This window comes from Strongylocentrotus purpuratus, unplaced genomic scaffold (assembly GCF_000002235.5).
Source record: "Strongylocentrotus purpuratus isolate Spur 01 unplaced genomic scaffold, Spur_5.0 spur5_scaffold_5, whole genome shotgun sequence".
In the NCBI taxonomy this organism is placed as follows: domain Eukaryota; kingdom Metazoa; phylum Echinodermata; class Echinoidea; order Camarodonta; family Strongylocentrotidae; genus Strongylocentrotus; species Strongylocentrotus purpuratus.
Window position 1 is genome coordinate 23,157,385 of NW_022145611.1, and position 24,248 is coordinate 23,181,632.

The 24,248-nt window shown below is 37.1% G+C and overlaps 1 protein-coding gene across 6 annotated transcripts in view; it reads right to left on the minus strand.

Annotated features, from left to right (window-relative positions):
- Positions 1 to 24,248, minus strand: part of LOC582217 (tubulin polyglutamylase TTLL5) — a 77,209-nt gene that overhangs the window by 27,315 nt on the left and 25,646 nt on the right. For 5 of the 6 annotated variants that reach the window (XM_030999650.1, XM_030999652.1, XM_030999649.1 and 2 more), the window contains 7 exons: positions 24,064 to 24,210; positions 23,313 to 23,437; positions 22,101 to 22,423; positions 21,314 to 21,385; positions 13,877 to 14,113; positions 13,154 to 13,222; positions 1,811 to 2,619 (listed from right to left, as the gene is read on the minus strand). In XM_030999650.1, the coding sequence (XP_030855510.1) occupies positions 1,811 to 2,619; positions 13,154 to 13,222; positions 13,877 to 14,113; positions 21,314 to 21,385; positions 22,101 to 22,423; positions 23,313 to 23,437; positions 24,064 to 24,210 (1,782 nt within the window). The remainder of the gene's footprint in view (positions 1 to 1,810; positions 2,620 to 13,153; positions 13,223 to 13,876; positions 14,114 to 21,313; positions 21,386 to 22,100; positions 22,424 to 23,312; positions 23,438 to 24,063; positions 24,211 to 24,248) is intronic. The other variant, XM_030999651.1, reaches the window with a different exon arrangement.

A 24,248-nucleotide genomic window follows, 5' to 3' on the forward strand; every position in this document is an offset into this window, starting at 1 on the left:
AAGTGACATTGTGTCTCAGCAACTGTATAATTAATATCCTTCTGCTATGCGATACAAGACACCATATGGGCTAAGCAGATTTCTTGGAAATACTGTACTTGATGTGTTGTGCAGGTCTGTTTCTTAGAAATCAAATTGGGTTATGATGTAGCTGATCAAGTAATGTTCATGTTGTACATGGATGTTCTCATAATGTAGATCTGAGGTACCTATTCTGTCTTCAAATTCTCAGAGTATGTACATGTAAGCCTAGAGATGCACTGTGATTATGGCCAGGTTCCATCTCACTCTACAGCCATGAAGTCAATATTTGAATCTCCTTTGACAGTTCGTTTGTTCAGTTTGATAGAACTTTTTTAAGGTTCAAATTACATTCTTTCTATTCCTCCATGAAAAAATGTCCTTGCTTTGCATTTGATTACAGAATATATTGTAACCAAATTGACCAAAACTACTTAGCTCTCAGAGCATGTATATACAATTCACACATTTTCACTGTCACACTATCTTCATCACTACCACCAGTACCATCAGCATCCTATCACAATAATGTCATTAAGTCCATATTATCACAACAAACATCATCGTCATCATCACTATCACCATCAATACCATCACCATCACCACTATCAACACCAAATACAATGTTTATCATAAGTGTCTTATTATTGCATAATTAACACACACAAAAATCTATTGCGACAAAAGATACGAGCTAAACATTTGCATGTATTCAGATTTATACTAAAGTAACATTAGTTGCCACCTTCTTTCTTGGTGGTAGTTTGTGTACACATTTCATGTTCTACCAGACAAATTATGAAGACACTGTAACTTTTGCTCCCCCCCCCCCCCACACCTTCCTCTCTACCAGCTCCACTAGTCATCTACCAGCAAGTCATCCTTCCCCTAAGGGCTCCTAATCTGTTATCAATAAGTTTCACAACCAGCCAGGCCTCTCTTACAGGGGATGGGATGAATCTGGCCAGCTTCATTCTCCAGAGGGGTGATGATTAATAGGCCATTGAGCAACCAGTCGACCTTGGGGAGGCATCTATGCAAATGACCTGATAAATAGCCTGCAGATACTCCACCACTATCTGCTCACAGTTGCACTCTTGATGTATTAAACATGTGCCAAGATCTGCAACACTTGAGCATCCATCTACATCTCATGTACGATTCATCACTGGTAGTAGTAGTAGTAGACTTTATTGGATAAGGTTCTTTCATATTCTTAATCATATTCTTTATCATAAAATAGAAGTGATAACTATTCCATATTAAGTGCCTTTGTTACTTATAGATAAAATCAAATAGGTACTTTTGATGGTGTTGTGTAATATGAGAAAATCAAAAAATTCTGACTATCTACTTAAGATGTTAAACTACACCACTGTTAATAAGCAGAAATAAGGGGTTATTATTTTTACAACAGATTGACTGCAATGCTATTCAAAAGTTGAAATTGTGGCACAAATCATCAACAACCAGCTAATATATGTTCCTATTACCTTAATTCAATATCACTCAATACATGCAAAGCCTGCCCACATGGGTCTCTTGCAAAGGACTTTCACACTGGTGTTTACTTGGGTAAACACAATTATCTATAATTGTAGAGAAACATGCCATCTGGGTCCCACTGCTAGATGACTCAAATTTTCTGTCCTCTAATTGAGCGAAGGAGACTTTGGGTTAAAGCTGGCAAGGATGCTAATGTTATGATATCTATTTTTCTCTCTCTCTCTTACCCCTCCGCAACGCTTCAACATTCATCACCCACTCCCAACCTTGACTCAGCTCTCACCTTCTCTTGATGCTTGGCCTTGCTTTGTTGGGACAACTCATAAGCCATCTGCTGCTGCTCCTGAAGGCTCATCGGCCGAGATGCACCACCGCTCATCTGTCTACCGCCCCCTATTGGCACGCTGTTATTTCCTTCCTGTTGATGCTGTAACGCACCGGCTGCGTTTGGGTAGGGAGTCCGATTGGAAACAGTGAGGTTTTGCAGGGCTTTGATCTGGGCACTGTAGGCGTCGTCCGACAATCCGTTGGCCAAACTGTGGCTGCTGGTTGTTTTTGAGGCATTTGTCGGTCCATTGAGCTCTGAGCTATCTTTAGAACTTGTATCCGTCGTGAAGCTGTGAGTTCTATTTAAGGCAACACCGCCGTGACTGGATCGGCGTATGTGGCCCGTTTGCTCCTGACTCGCTCCACCGCGTCCCTTCTCGTTGAGGACAGCGCTGCTCACGCGACTGTTACTTGCGCTTCTCTGTGGCACTGTACTTCCCGCTTGTGCATCCACTGCAACGGCTGTTATAGAGTTCTGACTGGGGCTTCGAACATGGCCGACACTACTAGAGCGTGATCGGGCGCTACTCCTACCAAGGGTGCTGGTCAAGACTGGGTTAGATCCATAACCAGTTACAGGGGTAGCCTGAACAGGCCCCTGGGGAGGGTTGGTCAGTCCAAAGTGCTGTTCAACATACTGCTGGGTGAGTAGGTTCTGGTTCTGGACACTGGATGAAGAGTACTGACGTGCCGCTTGTCGCTTGGCCAGTCTCCCGAGAGCCTCTTGGATGGCCTGTTGACTACTCTCAGAAAAATGCCTCGCAGCTGTGTAAGAAAAAACAAACAAAAAAACAATCATTTTAGGAAATGATGAATGAAAACAAACATACAAGTGATATTTTGAGAATATTTTGGAAAATGCAAAAACAAGACAAAATCTCATATTCTAATGTCTACAATATATAGTTGACAGTCATTAAAAGTTATAATTCATGCAGTGCAAAGGGAAAAAGTCATATTGCACTAGGGCTAAAAGAGAAAAAAAAGTACATAATTGGGGAAAATGTATACATTCGACCAAAATGGTGATCAAAGGTGAAGTCATACTACATGTTATTTAGAGAGAAGGGGGGGCAGAGAGATAGATAGATAGATAGATAGAGAGAGAGAGAGAGAGAGAGAGAGAGAGAGAGAGAGAGAGAGAGAGAGAGAGAGGGGGGGGGGCAGATGGGGAAGAGGGAGTAGAGTGGGAACACTTTGAAGACTATCTGAATAGCAACAAACTGTCTACTTTCTACACAATAAGAAGTAGAGAATACTGACTTTTTGACATGAAGTAGCTCACATGTATAACACATAATCTTGCAATGAAACATTGAGCAAATACAGGCTTCTTTGTCACACCTTCACAAACAATCACACTTCTTTTCTTTGAAAAGCTCTTACACATTGAAATCTTTCCCTTAAATCTGTTCTCTCCATGTTCTGAGACCAGACAGACTTATGACTTGGAGGGGAAGATCTTTGGAAGGTAATGTGTCCCTAGTGGAAACCTAATCATCTCCAAGGAGTGAGATGCTATTGTGTACTGACCTTCATGGGTCATAGCAGTGATTGGAGAAACTGATCGCCTAGCCTATCGCTGCTCTCTCTTGTTTGGGTAAAGTGCCCCTGGATTCTAATTCTCCTTTCTTTCCTTCCTATTTCACTCTTTTTTTCTTCTACTTTTCTTCCTTTCCTCCTTCACCAATTCTTTCCTATCAAACTTTCAACATGCTTTTTCTTCATATTCCAATAGCTGTCTAGCTTCTACTCCATCTCACAAATATATGTTTTCTGTATCTTAAATGTACCATCTCCTCTGTTATACATGTGTCACATAACTGATCACTTTTGTTGTAAATTTCTTTCAATTGCTATTTACCATGGTATGATGAGACTTACACATTCTTACCAGTTATTAGCTATCATTTTCATTCACTTCACTGCGAAAGGAAAAGCAAATACATTTGACATGGTTTCCCTAAATCACATTGGCTTCATTAATCTTGTACTGAACAGCAAATCATTTGGACATGTAAGTCAATTCTAACAAGTGAGAAAACTGGGGAAACTTGGAAGAAATCCTTCCCGATCATACACACCCTCTTAAACACACCTACATGTACATGTAATCAATCTTAGACCCCCCCCCCCCATCATATATGATTGAATATGAAAATCCTCCCGAAGTTGAGAAATAATTTGCATTCAGAATGGGATTTTGTCTCATTTTCATCAAATAGTTGAAAAGGATATCAGATCTGAATAAAATGCTAGGCCTATAATTGCATGGTAGCCCTATAATGCCATTAAAATAAAAAATTAAGTGTGAAAGGTGCACCAACTTAATAATAATAATAATAATACATTGTACTTCTATAGCGCTTAATACAATGTTTCTAAGCGCTTTACAAAATTGGCAATACTTAGATAATAATACATTCAGTATCATATTTACAAACTATAATAACTATAACTTAGTGCCCTTTTTTAGTCCTTGATCAACCAAACATAAAGTAAATACAGAAATACGAGATGAAGAAAGAGGCAGAGTATTTCGTTTTAGAGCAACTCCAGTCCCAGACTCGGGAGCTCAATCCAATACAGAATTGCTAGTGACAGCTGACCAATGAGGGTGATAATTGAATAAACTTGTAACAGGGGAGGGATGGCCGTGCTTATCGGTGACGAGAACGATTTCGCAATGTTGCGGCTTTCACAAACCGATGTTAAGGTGATCAAGAACAACTCATAATGAAGAAAAAAAAATGAAAAAAGGTCGGGGGAGGGGGGGGGGGGGATTTGAAATCTGGCAGTCTCTGCTGAAACGATTGTCAGGGCTTGTATTGGTATGTGTTCATGAGAATACTGCACGCTGGTGTGCAATGGGACAACTCAAAACATATGTTAGGGGATTGCTAGCAAGCAGGGTGGCCCTCTAATGCACTTTTTTGTCCAAATATGAACATTTTGAGCATGAGCATCTTCTTGGCATGACATTGAACATGATTTCTTACTGAAAGACCAAATCATTTGTGACATCTTATATCTTTAAAAAAAAATAATCCTTGAAGGAAATTTACTGAAAGCTTTTCCATTATAACGTACATCAATGTATACATCTAGATAAATCCCCCCCCCCCTTAAAAAAATTGATAAAAAATTTCTTTAAAAGTCAAATACCGGTACTATATTCCATGTACCTATCTTTCATCAACATTTTTTTCCATACACAGTAATCAAAGAGAAGTGTTATTGAAAAAGGAACATTACGTTAACATTTTGATAAACTAATCCTAATACTTAGGAAAAAAAATACCATTGACAAATAGACAACCTAATAGACAACCCCATACCTTCTTTGTCTGTAAACATGTACCGTAGTTTAAAAAAAATTAATGTATTTTGAAACATAAACAAGAGCAAGTTAGAGAAAAACTATTCCATTCCAGTCAGCTAAAAATGCACATCAGTGACACAAACAAAGTTGTCAGGTTGAAAATCTATCTCATAAATCATGTCTACATTGCTCATACATTCCCCAGGCATAATAACATGTAAGGAACATGTCAGGTATGCTAGATATGTAAGTGGTTACATGAAACATACACTACTTTGCATGATGGAATGCCACTAACTGGGATACTGTCATTTTGGATATGGTATAAATGGATGACAATGTGAGGTATTTTAAATGGAGGAAGCATTTCATGAAATCATTACTTTAGTATCCATTTCTTACAGAGACAAAACAAAATTTGGGTATAGGAAATTTTGTCTTTATGATCTCAGGGATTATGTATTATCCCTTTAGAAATGCTACTGCAAATCCAGAACGTTTCATATATTTTAGTGACTATAACGACAGTGATAAACTTTCACAAATTGCAAAAAAATTCAATGTAAACATCCAATCATTTCAAAGCATCAACTTTTGAAATTCTTGACAATTCACAAAACCTGTGAAATTTTCATTTTTTAAAGATTTTCAGAAATAAGCACAACACACATTTTGTAATGATACAGCTAAGAATCTATTTGGATACATATATCTGGAATACCAAGAGCTTTAATAATAGAAAAGAAAAGCCATATAAGGTATAAAACCTACACCCGTTTGTTCAATATTGCACGTATGTGCTTCTACCTGCCTAGTAATCGCATAATAATCTGACCTGGTCATCACCACGCCTCCACCACCACTTCCATTGTAGATGAAAAATGGAAACAAGAGAAGGTGGGATGAGGAATTCTGAAGTACTTTTAATGATGATGAAATCAAGTAGAAGTAAATCTTGTCTTTCTTTGGGGTTGGTACCTGATCACCGAGGGGTTGGAAGGTCGGAGGGGAGGAATAAATTATCTTGTATTCTCAGAAAATCAAGATAGAGAATCCTCTGTAACAAGTTATTAACAACTTTAAAGGCCCACTGCTAGAGTCGAAAATAAGATATACATGTACCTGTACCTAGATTGAATGGTTTTGCAAAAAAACTGATGAGGGAGCTTCTACAAAGTTGCAAGCAAGAAATTGAGAAAAATCTACAACAAAGTCCATGATATTTCATTGATGTTCAATGACAGTTATATCAAAGAATTTTGTCAACTGGGTCCTTCTGATTATTCTATTAAATGGACATCATAATAACTCATCAAAGCATGTTAAGCATATTTTTTGGGGTAAAATATAGTATCAGTTTGAAAAAGTTAAATCTTTCAGAAGAAGTGAAAGCTTTAACCTCAAATGCTTCCCCAAATGTGTAGCAATGCCAGACAATACAGACTAGATCCTTAAGAGAGCACACCATTCTCATCCACACTCAAGGCAGCCCAGCCCATCATATATGTGGTGTAGGATATATATACCCCCACAAATCAATCAAGAAACTATTCCAAGCATCCCCTCAAAATGATATGAGCTCCTTTTTCGATGAGCACCAAAACTACCACAAGAACTAAATCAGGCAAGAAGTAGGCCAGGTGAGTGGAACAGACGGAAATTATAAATCATTTGTGCTGTACGGTGATGCAGAGTGGGTAACCAGAGAATAGCAAAATAAACTTGGTATTGTTTCTGAGCTTTGATGCAAATTCCAAAGTTTATGTCACAAAGTTGTTTTATTGCTTTTAGAAGAATTAGCCAGTGGTTAAGCCAAATGACTATACTATAGACATCCAGGATGTCAGTTATATTACCCTGTTGCCCAAGTACTAATAACATTTTAGGGGCAATTCCATTCCCAGAGTTTGGGTTTTTTAAATAACCAATAAAAATAAGACCACTGCAATTTTGTAATAAAGTTTATAAGATTAATGTGGTGGTGCTCTTTGCACTTCCCTTCCAGCTCCCAGTGCATTTACAAAATGCACCACCGACCACCCCCCCCCCCTAAAATAAATAAATAATAATAACACACAACAAATTGAAAAAGTTTTTGCCAATACTACCCACCTTGATTTTCAAGCACATTATGACAAATTTTAACACATCTTTACACAAAAGTGTTACATAGTAGTATATTCAAAGTAGCTCATTGTTTAACCATTAATACAAATTTAACAAAAAATATTATTTCACTTTTAGTAGAAGTTAGAACATATAAGCTGCTATTTTAAAATCACATATCTTACAGTTGTAATCATGACAACTGAAATTTCCAGGAACTGCACTGAAAAATAGTGGATTTCAAGGCTTCTACATTATCTGAAGCAAAGTATGTGAAATATTCTGATCAAATCCTTACAATGTTGCATCCTATTCTTCATGCCTTAAATAACATAATAACCTAATGATCCCTAATACCACCCAAATACTACAAAGTACATAACAGCTTTCAATTACTCTCCTAATCCCATAAATGTTATTATACCTGAATGATACTTGTAGAGACCAGATTCTATTCAATAGGGATATAGGAATGTTCAATGAGACCAATTTGAGAAGCCTCAATGTGTGTGCACTGGTTTCTTTCATACCAAATTGGCAATAAAGCCGTAAAATCGCTATCATAATCTTACCTGAGAGCTCCCATGGGTAGATGTTGAAGAATACTGTTCTAATATGTGTCATTTAGCTGTCTATTTCATACATTGTACACCTCTCATAATGAAGTCTACTTTTCTTAGAATGACCATTCACGCTATCAATTGCTTCACTCTACTTACATACCTCACCAGGTCTTTTCCTTTACAAAGATGCTAATCATATATTATATACCTCTCTTTAGTATGTTGAATAAATCTAGTCATCTGATTGGTTGAAATTGGAGTCTTAATTTTAGTCATGTCCGCCCTAACGGTCAATAATTTATAAGAAAGATGCCCATTGCCCCGGGTAACGGGCCACATAAATAAATTTTGCTGAGAGTGAGATCCCTATTGGTTTACGTGTAAAAAGTTTCATTGTGCAAGCGGATCGGGTCATACGGGATGTAACGATGCCTCTCAAAGTAGTCAATATATCTATACTATGATTTTCAATATCTATACCAAAGATTTGGAACACATCTTGCTCTAATAATTCATCTTGCTGCATCTTTCATTTCCCTTTGTAACAATACCATAATAACATAAATTTCAGAGTACATGTATACATCATCTACAACTCTTGACGTGGTGTGGCTACAGCTATTACAGGGGCACTGATGTCGGGTGGGGGTAAGGGGGGGGAGCAGTCTTACTAGATGGATGAAGTTCAAGAGAACAGGGACATCGGGTGAGGAGGTGAGAATGGAAGAGGGTCACGTCACCTTTTTTTCACATTATCTCCTCTTTATTATTCTTTCCAACCTTTTTATAATAGGAAGGGGTGTGTGTAATTGGATTTTTACAGACGTGTATCAATCAGCTTTGATTATTTACGTCTGGGGACCGACCTTTAACTTCACCATCCGAAAGACGTGACTGTTCGAACCTGCGTCCTCGGCTGGATGAGTTTGTAACTTCCATAGTTGGCTGGATTACAGGCGCACGCCACAACGCCCCTTTTAAGATCACTGTCCAAAACCCAATTTCAGTTTAAAAAAAAAAATCTTCATAGCACCTCAATCAATATGAAGAAACACAAAAATTAGTCAGCAATTCATTTCCGCTCGCATAGATCATTTCCATCATAATTTGTCTCACCCCCAAGTTGCACTTCTGAGGACATACCACAGACAAGCTAGCAAGAAATGGCCCTGGCACATCTGCTAAAGGTATTGATCAAATTAGAATTACTACTGGCTTGATGGGTGTTAGGATATATTAGAACTGTCTCACAAAATTAGGTGATTTTTTATTCTTCTTCTCTAGTATTCTGTCGGGAGGCTTAGGCTGAGCTGCAAGGACATTTGGACTAACATGAGAATGATGACCAAAACAGAGACATTTAGGTGGAAATGAGAGCACTGTTATGATAGCGGTAAAGCGATGAGAGTGATCAAAGTGACATTGGTGAAGATGCGACAGAAAATACAGCTGTCGATCTGAGAGTGATAATGATCATTGTCATAAAATGTGACAGAGAGTTGGCAAAATATAAGTCTCTGTGATGAAAGTATAATGTAGAACTAAATTTAAAAGTTTTATAGTTTATATATCAAAACATGAGAGAAGATATACAGTAAAAAATTCAATACCCAGGATTCATTTTTCCCAGAGTTACGTCTGAAATATGCAAATTGCTAATGCAAAATTGGTAACTCATCACCAAGTTATTGTTTTGATTTGATGTGCAGCTCAATTAACATCACTCCATTGCCTCTATAATACAAGCGCAATGTTTCAAATTTCATCACATATTCATTTACATTTTTGAGTGATTTAGTGAAAACTTTGCTAATAAGAAATAGGAGAATTACTGTTAAACTGAGAAGCAGTGAACCAGTGAACCAGAGACAACAAAAACTTACAACATATAGCAAAGTTTTGTTTGTATTTTGGGGGGAGAAATGTCAGTTCTATGGGTGAAAGTAAGATTTATGAAACGTTTGTGCAATTTCATTTCAAGCATGAAAAAATCTGGTGACACCCATACTGTGTAAAACCCATTCATTCCAACACATAGAGAGCAATATCATTCTTTCATCGCTTATTTGGATGAAAAATAAGCAGAGCTTTTTGCTGCAACTACACCTACAAATTTCTGTTTGCCTATCACCGTTGCATGCACACATTCAAAACAAGAAATTGTGTATGGGTACATGTAGATAGGGAATACATTCATACATACTTCCACAGTCAATGTCTGCATTAAAAGATACAAATTGGATAATACATCTATAATAGTAATACGCTAAGGCTCAGCGGGGGGGACATGACGTCTCCGTCGGCCTTTGTATTCTATTGTTTTTTAATGAGATCGCCGACCCAAGTTGGTGCGGCTATCTCCTCCTGAACCCTGCCCTCGGGGTACCCGTGCCCGGTGCCATCGTCCGCGGGAGAGTCTACTCTAGCGAATTGGCTATACTCCGCCCGAGGTCCTCCTCCGTGTCGACGTCCAGGGCGAAAACAGACGCGACATGCATAATGCAGGATATGCGTGACGACAGAGATACCTCATGGATATTCAACATTGACACACGACCGATGACTATCCGTATAAAATTGTATACACAAAAATCGGTCGTAAAAAAACTCGAACCATATTCCATACCTTACCTGGCTTACCATGTCGCACGCAAGTACGCCAAAACACGTACATTTTCGCAGTTGCGAGATCGAGACGGAGCGTAGGGCTCGAGTTTTTGGCGGTCGATTTTGTTTCGGTAGAAGCTGAATCTAGACCATGAACCACTAAACATCGCGAAACGTCCTGCAATCAATTTCCATCACGAATTCACGATTGCTGCAATATTATAAAGTTTCCATAAATAGAGGTATGAAATTAAAGCCTATTTTGTGATGTTCTCGCCATGTTTACGTAATTTTGATAATCTTTTCTTCAAAGTAAAGAAAATCAGACAAAATCACCGTAACTGACAGTGCATTGCATTGCCACTGTGTAGTGTGTGTGAGATGAGCTGAGTTGCAGTTGAAAGTGTGTGAGTTGAATTCGAGTCGAAGAGATTTGACACTTTGAAATTGTTATCTGTTGGTTTGCATCATTATTGCCGCGATTTCAATATAGTTTCGTGAATAGATTTACGAAACCTGAGCTTAGAATTAGTAAAAGTATTACTAGACTCTAATGTCTACGTTTTTAAAAGACTGTTTGATTTTCCTGTGAAAATTTTACTTTGAAAAATGATTATCGAAATTCATGGTCAGAAATAATCACAATCTAGGGTCTATTATGTTACAGTTCTTGCATCAAATCAATGCATGAAAACTTAGTTATTGAACTAGAAAAAGTTTTTTTTTTTTAAATAGGCCTAGGCAATTATGAAGTAGGAAGCCTGAAACCTAATAGCCTACTTACTAAACAAATCTCAACAAAGTGTAGGCCTATCCTTATATGAATTAATGAAAAAGTAGCCCCAGAAAAAAGAGCCCCCGAAAATTTCCCTAAAATTTGAAATGGAGCCCCCGAAATGAAAAACTTAATTTTTTGCCTGCGCACCCCCTCTAGAATCCCGCGGATTTCCGCGGGTCCTGAGTTGAGTGTATATATAATATAGGCGTGGGGTCCACGGGTTTCAAGGGGCCATAAACCCCCGAAAGCTTGGGGGTTTTAGGCGTATAGGGTCAGATGAGCATATTATTAATACTTTATTTGTGACACTTGCGGGTCACTAATTGGCGTGGGGTCAACACGTAGAGTTGCGTAGTGTTGCGTAACAACTACGCTGGCCTACGTTACTATATGCTGAGGGACGGAAAGGGGTACGCAAGATGAACGAAAACAATTCAACCTGTTTAATTTTTTTCGCCAGCCTACGCATAACCTACGCAGGGACTATTTCCCCATTAATACGCAGCCTAATTTCTGCGTAGTCGGTACGTCACACTACGGAACTCTACGCAGTTCCAGTGGCTTAAAGAATAACTACCGGTACAGTTGGATCGTTTTTTTTATTTTTATATAAGGCCAAATTAAAAAAAAAAACATGTTTAGCTTCCTGTTTTTTTGAAAAATGGGAAGGAGGAGGCCCTTTTTTTTTCTTTTTATTTTCTTTCAAAATGGCCGCTCCGTACATTTTTCCTGACATTCGGGCTATTTTTCAAGATGGCGGCCGACAATTTTTTTTTTTCTTTTTTAAAATCAGAAATACATTTTAGCAGTGCTTTTCATGTTTTTTTTCTTTCAAAAAAAAAATAAATAAATAAAAAAAAATAGTAGGCGGCCCCCAAAAAGGAAGCAGGCGGGGACGCTGTTTTTTTTTCTTTCAAAAAAAAAAAAAAAAAAACTTTTCAAAAAATTTCAAAAAAAAAAATAGGAGGCGGCCCCCAAAAAGGAAGCGGGCGGGGACGCTTAACATGTATATTTCCATGGCCTGAATGGCAAATAAAGTTCTTGGTGGTTTTAATTTAGACAGTCTCTATATATCTATTTACACCCCCCGCCCCCCTCTAGGATCCCGCGGATTTCCGCGGGTCCTGCTAGTCACATAATAATTGCAGTGATTCCTGATAGTTATGTACGCAACATTGATTGGGTAGTTTTTTGCAAAGTATATTTCTTAGAAATACATTATGCACAACTTTATAAAATGTCTTCATGTTTTCAAAACTTAAATTACATTGAAATATAAACTAAATTTTAATTCGGATACAGCACATATATAATATTTTTAACAAACACTATAATGGAATCACTCACTTAGGAAGTACTTCACAAATTTGTCACTAGTATTACAAACCAGTTTACCTCAATGTCACATTCACCACTCTCTCACTCTTTCTTCACTTTCTTCGACTTGCAAGCTGATTATATGTATATGTGTATACAAAACTTGCCATTCATAATGGATAATAGATAAATTAACAATTACCACTCGTCAAATTTGAGGCTTGTCATTTAACATAACCCTAGTTCCTTCAAAATAAGGGTACAAAATATTCTTTTCAGAAGTAAGCTTGCAAAAAACATTACTTTTAGTTCATTCAATAAAAAGGTAGCATCCAGTTTAATTAATTGAAGACAACATAATCAAATCATATTATGACAAGGAGAGAGAGAGATATTGAAAGGGTCAAAGTAACAAAGAGGACAGAGGACAGAGAGACAAAGAGACAGAAACAGAGTGAGTGATGTTGATAGTGAGAGAGAGAGAGAGAGAAAGAGAGAGAGAGGACAGAGAGACACACAGAGACAGAGTGAGACAGACACAGAGACAGATAAAGAGATGCAAAAAGAGAAAGGGACAGAACTAGACCAGAAAGAAGTATAAAATACCTATTTGTCCTCCAGATGAATCCCTGTAGACGACAGCAGAGTTAGGTCTCCCAGACGATCGACCATCCCCTGAAATGTCAAAGTTAGGGTGGGGTGCTCATGCATTACATGCTGCTCAGAGGGGGGCATGGTATGGGTCTAATTCACAAGTAGTCATCAGCTATACAAGGTTGCTTGTCACAAATGCCTCGAATTAGATTTTGAGGTTAAGATCATCTAGGTCACTTGATTATTTTTAACTGGATAATTTGATTTTATGTCGAACAGCTTCAACATATATTTTTTCAAAACAAAATATAATACGGTAGTGTAATCAGCAGAACTATTTATTTAATAAATGAAAATACAACCTTTATGCTTTGTTAGAGCCACTTTATCAAATTAATCTATATTCTATATGTGGATTGAAATTTCGGTCTTTAATCCCCGATTTTAACAAGTGATACCTCTGTGTAGCTGGCAGCTAATAGGCAGAGCCTGGATCAAAATATCAATTATACTTCATCCCTTGTTTTCTCTTACTACTGACATAAATAATTGTATTTTGTTTTCATTACATTATCTTTATTGTGACCATAAGCCATACCATTTAATCAAGTACCTAATTTTAATATCATGTCCACAGTCCCTAATCCATTTAAAGTGAGCTCACATTTGATTTTGTCAGTTTTGTGTCTTTTAATTGAGTATGAATATGAAAGGACATGAAAATGAAATGAATACCTGAATCAAATCCAGCTTTAGCAGAGTACGGTCGCTGCCGATTAAACCTGGCGCTGTAGACCTGCACGGCACCGTCTGCCGATGATGCGTGGCGAGCCTCGGCAGCGTTGGGCGTGGATGAGTGGGGGCGTTTGGGGAGTGATAGGGTTGATGGGGATGACGTCATGGGGTGTTGGTGGGGCTGGTGGTGGTGGTGATGGTAGTGTCCGTCGCCGGTGGTAGCAGTATTGCTGGCACCTGTGAGATGAAGCGATTTAATGAGAAGAGAAAGACAGATGTAATGATGGGATGACTCAATGCTGGATATGAAGTTGTATCGTGCATGAGTGGGTATCTGATAATGAGTTGTTCTCACTGCCATCATTGCCTTGTTCAGGGAAATGATGTCTACAGTCTTGTGCAAAGCCTTTTCTTGATTGGAACTTGTCAGTAAACAGCAATATGGAAAAGGATCTTAAGCAAAATACATAGATTTTACCCTTGTTCACCCCCTCTTCGTTCTTGGTCTTGACAAAACTTTCTGACAATATTATATGAATATTACAAATTTTCCAAAAAGCAGCATAAATCATTCCCAGCCTTTAATTTGATCACTATTGCTAGATACACATTCCGCAAAATGACAATGCCTTTATTTCAAGGTTGACATATTTCTCAATGACAAAATCTTGCAAACTTTAATGAACAGCATGCATGAAGTTTAAATCTCAATTGCTAACCAATATATATTTCATTGTAGTAGCCTGCAAGTGACATATATGACAAAGATTAATATGGTAAAGTCGTATGATATCATACAGGTACATAAAAGAGTGACAGATTTGAGTGATGAGTCATACATGACATAATCATTTTCTTTTTTTGAGGACTATGAAATTCCATCAGTGAGAATCTCTCTCTATTACTATCTAGAGTAGAAGGGCGGGGGAGACCGTGGATACGCCTGCTTGGTTCAATTGACTGGTGGTGAATGCTTGGAAGACTGTATAGCTTCACGGACGGACAAGCGGCTTTTTATGAATGGACCATCAGCCTTGGAAACCTGCTGGCGAATCTCAAATGTTTATCAGTGGTTTCGGTCGCAGCATAATAATCTTCATTTCATTTTTGGAGCAATTAATGAAATGATGACAGACTATTTATGGCTTGGGAAGGTGAATACGTGGGTGGAATGTGTCTAGTGGACATTGGCAGGTCCATAAATATGGCAAGGAAAACTCATAATCGATACACGATCTAAAATAGGATCTAATCGTTAATAAAACTTAGTCTAACTACCAGTTCACTTGCTCTTCCTCTGAATATGTCATACTATTATTTCAGATTTGGTATCCACAAATGAGTGTTCTGTATCTTTCCTTTGCAAGCTGAAAACTTTAAATTTTTGGTATAACTGGACACATTTTTATATTTCATGAAATAAAAAAGGAAGGGGAGAGAGAGAAAGAGAGAGATGGGAGGGGGGGGGGGTCAGACTGTGGAAAGGTCTAAAAGATTTTTGTGAACCTTAAAATACAATAACCACTAAGCAAATCCAAAAAGTGCTTCAACAAACATTGTTTTCTTTCACATCTGCTTTTACATTCTTCACCTATGGGAAAAACTAAATGATCATGATTTGGCACCATTTTGTTATTGTTTTTGCAGCGCTCTTGAATAAAATATGAGTCAATTGTTTACTACCTGTTTACTGTAACAAATTATGTGACAAGCAAAGAGTCATTACCCACCATCATTCTACCCACAGGTATCAATAAAATGGATTGTTAAGAGAAACAAACATGTTCATTTCAATAAACACTTAGCAATACAGATGTAGGTGGATTTGGAAAAGGTTCATGGATCAAAGCAAACAGTATGTGGTATATATCCTGCCTTCCACAAATAACTTTCAACAACTATTCATTGATTCCCATCCTAAGCGATACTTTTACCGCTCAGAGCAGGTGGGCCCGTTTCTATGCCACTAATTAGTTTCAATTGCTATTGAATCACTTAGCCATGAATACAGAAGGTTGTAGTTGGAAACATGTGGGTGGGAGAACAACATACGTCTATATGGCGGATGTTGACTGGATAATAGGGTTATAATTGTAATGTCAGCTTCTACATCAATTTCCTAGCTTTCTTTTAGTCTGGGGAGAACATAAATAGGTTATATTTTGAATGTTTTTTTTTGGCTATTTAATTTTAATCTGCTAAGAAAAGGAAGACTAAAATTCTTCATTTGCCTTAGAACATATTAATGCATCAGTTTCAAAGTCACCACTATTGTGAACCAATGTCTTTTTTTTAATTTCACAGAACATTCACACTACTTATGAAAAGTTACAAAGGTTTTGCAATATGAATAAATCTGTCTATCATCTAAAATATAGGTTTCAGAAGATGGTCAGCATTTTAGAAGCAAGTGAAGATTTTGATACTTATAATCTCAATGCGTATCCTTAGAAACAAACCAACCTCAATGTAATATGACTACATTTCTGCAATTTAATATCAATCATTTTTTGTTGTTAATCTTTAGCAAATGGGCTGTAGACTTTGTCAAATAGAGTTTGATATTTCAACAGCCACCACACAATCATGTTTTCACAAGTAGTAATCCAATTTCTCTTCATGCAATTCAATATTTTTTCAGGGAAACACTTTACTTTGCTACAAAACCTTTCCTACTTGGGCCATAAAAGATACAAGACACCCAAGTGATTGAACTCCCGAGCTCACAACTGATGATTCTGAAACTACACAAATTTGATCCCAATTTCATGATTCTGTTCACAGTTCTTTGCTTTGACTCGGGAGATGTGGATTGATTGTTTTATCAACTGCCTTGAGGTTTAAAGCAAGGTTTACAAGTTCAAATCTCACCATGAACACACGGGCACAAGTCGCTGAACAGGTGGCCACCATATTACCAAGTTGATTTTCATACTCGGGATGTCTTCTTACAAACAAATCACCTTCAAACTAGATTACTAAATGTACTTTAAGACAGTAAAAAAGGACAGTAGCACTGATCGTTTGGAATGATTTCTAGTTTCTAAGAAAAAGAACTTAAAATGCACTGGACTCATCTGCAAACAATCTGAAATTAAAGTAGTCAGACACTTCATAAACTAAGAACTACAGAAAGCCACTGAACTTTGTGGAGCAATGCATCTGATAAGCATTTCTTCTGAAAAAGTTACACGTTTATATCAAAAGTTTATTGAATCAAATCCTAAGAAAGGGATTTCAAACAAAACAAAATAAAAGGAGAATTGAACCTTCATATCACACATTTCTTGGTCATAATGGAAGTAGAATAAACACAGATAAATATAAAGTTTGAGAAAATCTTTACCATATTAAAGGTAAAGACCAGTATTGGAAACGCCCCAATTTCAAAAAATGAAATGGAAGCTCTCATTACCAATCATGTGAAAGAATATGTTTTGACTAATACATGATGATAAAAAATTTGCCGGGAAACCGCCTACTAATTCATATATTTGGTAAATTTGTTTCTCTCATGGTCTGTGAGAGATATAGGGTAGTCCCATATACATCTTTCTGTGTATAGTGCTTGTAACTTTACGAAGAATGGGCCAAATTTCTTATCATTTTGATGATTCCAGAACCTTGCAGATGCTAGATGCTAGATGATCAACCTTTTCTGATCGACTCCACAACGTTTCTTTCACAATGCAAGCGCATGACCATAACTGGTCTTTACCTTTAAGAAAGTCATTTTTTTTAACTTGTCAAGGGAGTCAAGATCACAAAAGATATTGCAGGGAATCTTCACTTGTCAATTTGGACATATATATCTTGAGATAACATACATGAAACACTCTCCTTTTGTTTTGCTTCCACTCAACAGACTTTCTTTGGGCTTCCTCTTGAGCTTATAATAGTATATAAAAATGCAGAACACTTCTCAAGACTGTCTCCTTCTCACTATATTTAACTGCAAAGGAAGTGTATGAAGTAGTATCCATGAACTTTCAGGAATGTCTATGGCACAACCTCCACATACCAAGTCATATTCTCCTTTATAATACAAAGGGCTTTATTTCATTTCACCGCTGTCCTAGCATATGTCCACAATTCATTATTCTCCCTACCCATACCATATCATACCATATCTCAAGCATGGACATTTATAAGCTATAAATTCACTTTGACATTTAGAAAAATGTACAGAGGGGGCAGATGTTAGTAGGAACTCATTAGGAATGTTGTTTACCCGTTTCTTATGTCTGAAGGCCAATGTTCTTCACACTTGGAAATAGACATAAGCTCTCTTTCTTCATTTCCCTCTTTTCTTCTTCCTTCTTCAGATATTTTAAACTTGGCTCAGTGGGAATTAAAATATTTTCAACTATGCTTCTTTTTGCAATAAAACCATCACTTCTAACCTTCAAGGTGTGGGCAGTGTGACCTATTAATGTCTGTGGGATACTATTTAGGCTAGTTTCTGTTGAAGAATGGAAAATACAGTATGTCCACATACAGAACACACAGGGCAGACTTTAGACCTAATTTTGAAAACATGTACTAAATAAGAAATTAATGGCTCATGACAAATTGGAATTCTAATGAAAATTGTACTACTACCAATAGAAATAAAGGGCAAACCTACAGAGGGCAGGCTTCGCACTACCACTGAAAGAAAGCCTACATGACTGTTGACATTGTATTTGTATGACATAACTGACTGAAAATTGTACTCCAAACACAGAAATAAGAGTACAAGAAAGACTGATTAGCTTCCATACAATAAAATTGGTTTGTATGCAATTAGTATTCAAGAAATACCCGCCCCTTTCTGTCTCTTTTGCATCCTTCCTTTCCTACCTCTCTCCATCTCCAGCATTCTTCAAACTGATTTATGGAGAATGGTGATTATGGTTAACCAGGGATTTGAGAAAGCAGACAAAGCAAGTACATAGATTCAATCTCAACCAGCTGTTTGGCAATAAAGAAATATAAATCACTATCCTATCTAAGCCTTCTTTCAGATGAAGAATGCATTTCTCTTTATATTTTTCATGGTTTATATTTATTTTAGGTTTCCGAAACCTAAATCAACCATTTTTCTTTCTCCTCTAGTTCTCAATATCACATGCTTGCCTTGACCATAAATATAACTGTCTAACTGCCAGGATTCTTAATACCCCCTCGGCCAGAGCAATCCAAATAAGCTAATTGCAGTACATAACAATTTACAAAGCATTGTGACCTTCATCACAATTACATTGTAATTTTTTTTCATAAATAGAAATGTGGACAGCTTAAATTCCTGCTCAGGAGAATAATTTTTAATAACCTGTTCGCCATTCATCTAATCAAGAGATAGCTACATTATTAATGCTATCATAAGAAGGAACAATACACAATCGGATAGGCTTATGATGACTTAAAATGTGAAAAATAAATCAAATAATTACTGCATATAGAGCAATGACTATGTGTAGTAATAGACGTGTGCAACTATTTCCACGCATTTCATCAGCGTAACAGCATTTGCAAAACAATTCCTAGGAAAGACACATACCTGCATCTGAACATTGCACTCATATGCTCGTTCGACAAATGTTCTTGTGAGGGTAATACACAGATTCGTGAATGGAGGATCACAAAACAGATAAAAAAAGGCAATTATTGCTAATCCAAAACCACCATCAACAACAAAACACTCACAGAACTCACATGCATGTGATATACATTATCAATATCAACATGAAGTTGTATCTTAAATAATAAAATTAATTTGTAATTAATGTACAAAAATGTTATTTAAATTATTTGCAGTTAGATAACTGAAATATTTGTTATGTAAAGTGCAATGCAAATATTTCTGTATATAGATAATGATAGAGCATACATAGGAGGGAGGGAGGGAGGGAGGGAGGAGAGACAGAGACAGACACACAGATTTTAATAAAAATGCAAGCAACGTTATATGAACATCTAGATATGCACTATATATGATCACAGCAGGGTTGGACCATCATATTTGAAGGGAAAACTATATATATAAATACATGTACATCACTAAATAGGTAAGTGAATGTATGTGAATATACAAACAAAGTATATGCTTTATAAACACAGCAGTATGACAGAGCAAACATCAAGAAAACACAATGAAGCACTCACAGGAATAAACCCTGTTTAGCAATCCCAAATGAGAAGCATCAGACATACACTTATGAATTGCTATGAATTATTATGGTATATAAAAACTAGGGTCCATTTACTCTGTTTACTATCAATTTCTTCATTGTACCTGAAGTCACTTTCCTTATTCTGTGGGCAGGAAAAGGTCTTACTTTCATTATACCATCTTATATCTCACACAAAAGTTTATGGTAAAATAGAAGAGACTGTCTTGAGACTGAAAACAAATTTGGTTAACAGACCTAAGTTAATGCAAAATGTTTGTCTAATATGTGCGCAGTATGTATGAAAGTTATTACGAAACCGTAATTACACTGAAAATGGGGGGAAATGGGGGCGAAACATCAAGGAAATTATAATTATCCTATTTCTTAAAGCTATGAATCACACTGACTACACTTAACCATCATCTGTAACACCAAAGAATAGTGGAATGAAAAGAGCCCATTAGAACTAGTATAACCTATTTCATTCGATGAAGAAATTGGATCGAAATGATTGAGATCCTGGGTGAAATGAAACCAAATCTAAGCTGTCTTTAAAAATGTAATCAATTTTTACATAACCAGCTGTTAGAATGTCACTTGCGTACTTGGGCAAGCAAAGTAATATTTTCTTTCGATTTCGGTTCAACTATATTGCTGTTTGATCAAATATTGAAATGAAAAAGAGATCCAGCCAGTTTTAATAAATTGATCGTGGGGGATGCAAACACAGACAAATTTACTTTGATGTAACTCTTTATGTATTATTCTCATTCCACATGAGGGTGATGATGCCGACATTGGATTACACATGTTGGTGTGTTCTATAAAAACAGCTCAGCTATGATCAAGTAGAGTACTTCATTGTTCTGAGCTTGTCAGATACATTCATTTCAGTCTAGAAAACTATGATGTAACATAATTTATATATTGAAACTTGTATGTAAAAACTGATCAAGGGACACAAATCTGGTCTTTATGTACAGGTTTCAACATAAAAACAATATTCAAGGGATACGCAAAATGTGGTCTTTCTATACAGGTGGTCACTAAAGCAGGTTTGACTATACTACAATAGATGCCAGTATCTTTGAAGAGGTATGAGAAATTAGCAGAACATGAACAATCTTCAATGCATCCCCTGTGATTTTGTAAATTTACGATGAACATGATTTAGTAGCACCCTGAATCCAATACAATATGGTATGCACGACATGAAACCTTTATAAGCATGACAAGCAAACTGAGTGCAAGATGGGGTACAGACTAAAAATGGCAAGCTGACCTGCTGCGGCATAGTAGTGCTGGAGTGCTTTGGTCGAGTGGACACCATGCTTTGCTGCCAATGAGTTGGAATCTAGAATACATGCATGCAACTATAGACTTAGAACCACTAGCCTAAGTGTATGATTCATTGTAACCTTCCCACTGCTGTTCATATGAGAATCTTGAAAAAATTTCCAGTTTACTGCTTGACTGCATATATATTTATTTGAATTTCCATTTCACTTACAAAGAACACGTAATTCTGTTTTCATTTTGTATGTGCATTACAAGTATGAGAATATATATCGTATGCAATATTTCTTCAAATGAAAGTGCATATCCTTGTAAAACACTTGGATACTAGTAATATGCTAAGACTTTTAATTTGCTGAGAAACATGCAGAATTTAATCTGATGACTGGAATTATTAAGTTTTTAATATCATTCATACAACATTTGAAAAAATAAGACAAAGAAAAGTACAGTTGAAACATGTCAATACATTTGCCCTGAAGTATGCATGCACTAATAATAGCAAAGCACCTGACACCAAGCATTTCACCATAGCCACCAAACTAAGTTCAGAAAAGACAAGTATTCCAGTGTCATTACAGACATGAATGATTAATTGCTTTTAAAATTACCACATTCAAATTAGGCAATTTTGAAGTAAGACAAAAGCAACAACAAAAAATTGGGAAGAGAAAAACATGGGGCCTATTAAAGTGTACTCATTTATCTCATATATGTTTAAACTTTAATAAGAGACAGAAATGTGAAGCATAAATTATAAAAGTAGAACTTACTTATATCTTTGGCTATATCTCCAGCAGCTCCGCCACCCTTATTGCTGGAATGCAGGTTCTCCGTGGAACTTGATCGCCGATGCAGCAGTGCCGGTCCCCCATTGGTCACATGTTTGTGCTGATGTTGCTGCAACTGTTGCTTATGGTGGTGATGGTTGTGGTGGTGGTGTTGATGATGTTGCTGGTTGGTGCTGTTGACCGAGGTAGGTTGAGCCATCATCTCCGAGACCGATTTGGGGTTGTTTGTACTGGTCCCTAGGAAGATGCTGGCTGATTTGTTCTGTTTGGTGTATGTGGTGAGGAGCTCCTCCAGCTCGTTCTCACTAGGATCAATGGAATATATACAATAGTGTCAGTCATACATCTGGCGGGTGTTTCACAAAACTTGTCATCAGTGACAATTGACAGTTTTGTTTATAACCTATTGAAATCCTTGCTTCTGATTGGTTATCAACAGACTTGTCACTGATTTTTGTCATTTGTCATAGAAAAAAGACTTTGTGAAACAGGGCCCTGAACGAGGCCATATTCATTTTGTGATAGACAAGAGTTATCCATGTCAAATCAATTGGGCTTTAGAGCAACCTGCTGCTGATTCATTTGGAAATGCACTTTGCTCCAAATGACAGGATATGGGTCAGTGTTTAAAAAACAAAACATGTTAAATGATTTATAAAAAAAAAAAAAAACATAGAAAACACACTCCAATGTTTGACTTTCAAAACAAAGCAGACAGAATCATCATTAAATGCTTCAATGCCTTAGATCATGAATTGTGCCCAGTTGAAAGGATGTTTTAGAGCTGACATATTAACTCACTTCTGGCTAGAAACTGACAAATTTTTCTGATTGGATCATAAAATTCAGGATACTTCAATTAACATTCGACTTACCAACTATTGCCACACACTGCCTTTTACTAACTAATATCAGGCATTTTTTTTATTTTAAAGTCAGGTAAGTCAAATAAAATGAATGTGCAAATACCTCTCAAGTCCTCAGCTGCTTTGAAATAACTACTACATCCAGTCAAAGGCAATACCATTTATATTTACTACTATGAAATCCATTTATATAATAATCACTAAATTTGGTTATGAAATCTTCTATTGGTTGATATTCATACAAATGTTACTGCTAGAGTGGTATATGGTTAGTCTGTATTAAACAGAAAGTGTATTTGTATCAAATATTCAGTTTGTTAGTACTCACTTGGCGACTCCAACAAAATGAGTGAACCTGTTGTCTTCAATGCTCTCCTCATCCTCTTCAAACTGATGATGATTGTGAGGTTTGACCACCTTCTTGGGTTTCATGTTCTCCATCTCCTCTGTCTCCTACAAGTGTCATAGATAAAATAACAAAGGGCAATTTGATTACTTTGCTAACTGCATTAGAACCTTCACAGAGTTTCTTATCACAGTGCCTTGTGATGTGTACACACTTATATGGAGCGTTAAAGTGGGATTGCACTACTTGAGCCCTCTATATAGCAAACAATGCCTTAGCGGTACCTGTTGGGTCCCCCATGATCTCCTTTTTCTTATGTTAATTGAGAGCTGATTTGATGAGTTAACCGCCTGTCAGTGACCATGCAGAAAGGTCTAATCCCTCCTGGCCAAACTAGTGCAGACAGGCTTTAACACATCGCAAAGCAGTTGTACGGGGAGGGGGGCGGTTGTAATTTCACCAAAGAGTTCTTGCACGTAACTGGGAAGTAATTTTAGAGGAGTGTGCAAGGCACCCATGAGGGATCATTAGAAATATGTGCGAATCGCAGAAGTTGGCCTACCACCTGACCACAGGCGAGGACACGCACATGAAAAAAGATGCATGGCGGGCTGTGACCCCAGCAGGAGGCATCTAACTTGATTATGGTACAAAACACATTTTCATAGACTCTAGCCTGATATATGTTGGGCTAATCATTGTTTGGATTATGAGAGTTATATATTATACCCACCTTGCTATATATCTGGACAAAGTCAACTAGTTGCTTGGCAAGGATTCTCCTTCTGTCGTGGATGGGAAGCTTCCGACTCGGAACAATCACTTTGAACTGCTGCTGAAGATTGCTTGCTGCCCTCTTCAGGAAACGCAGAACCAGATCCTGTATAACAAACATCCACAGATCAGGTTAGGTGGGAA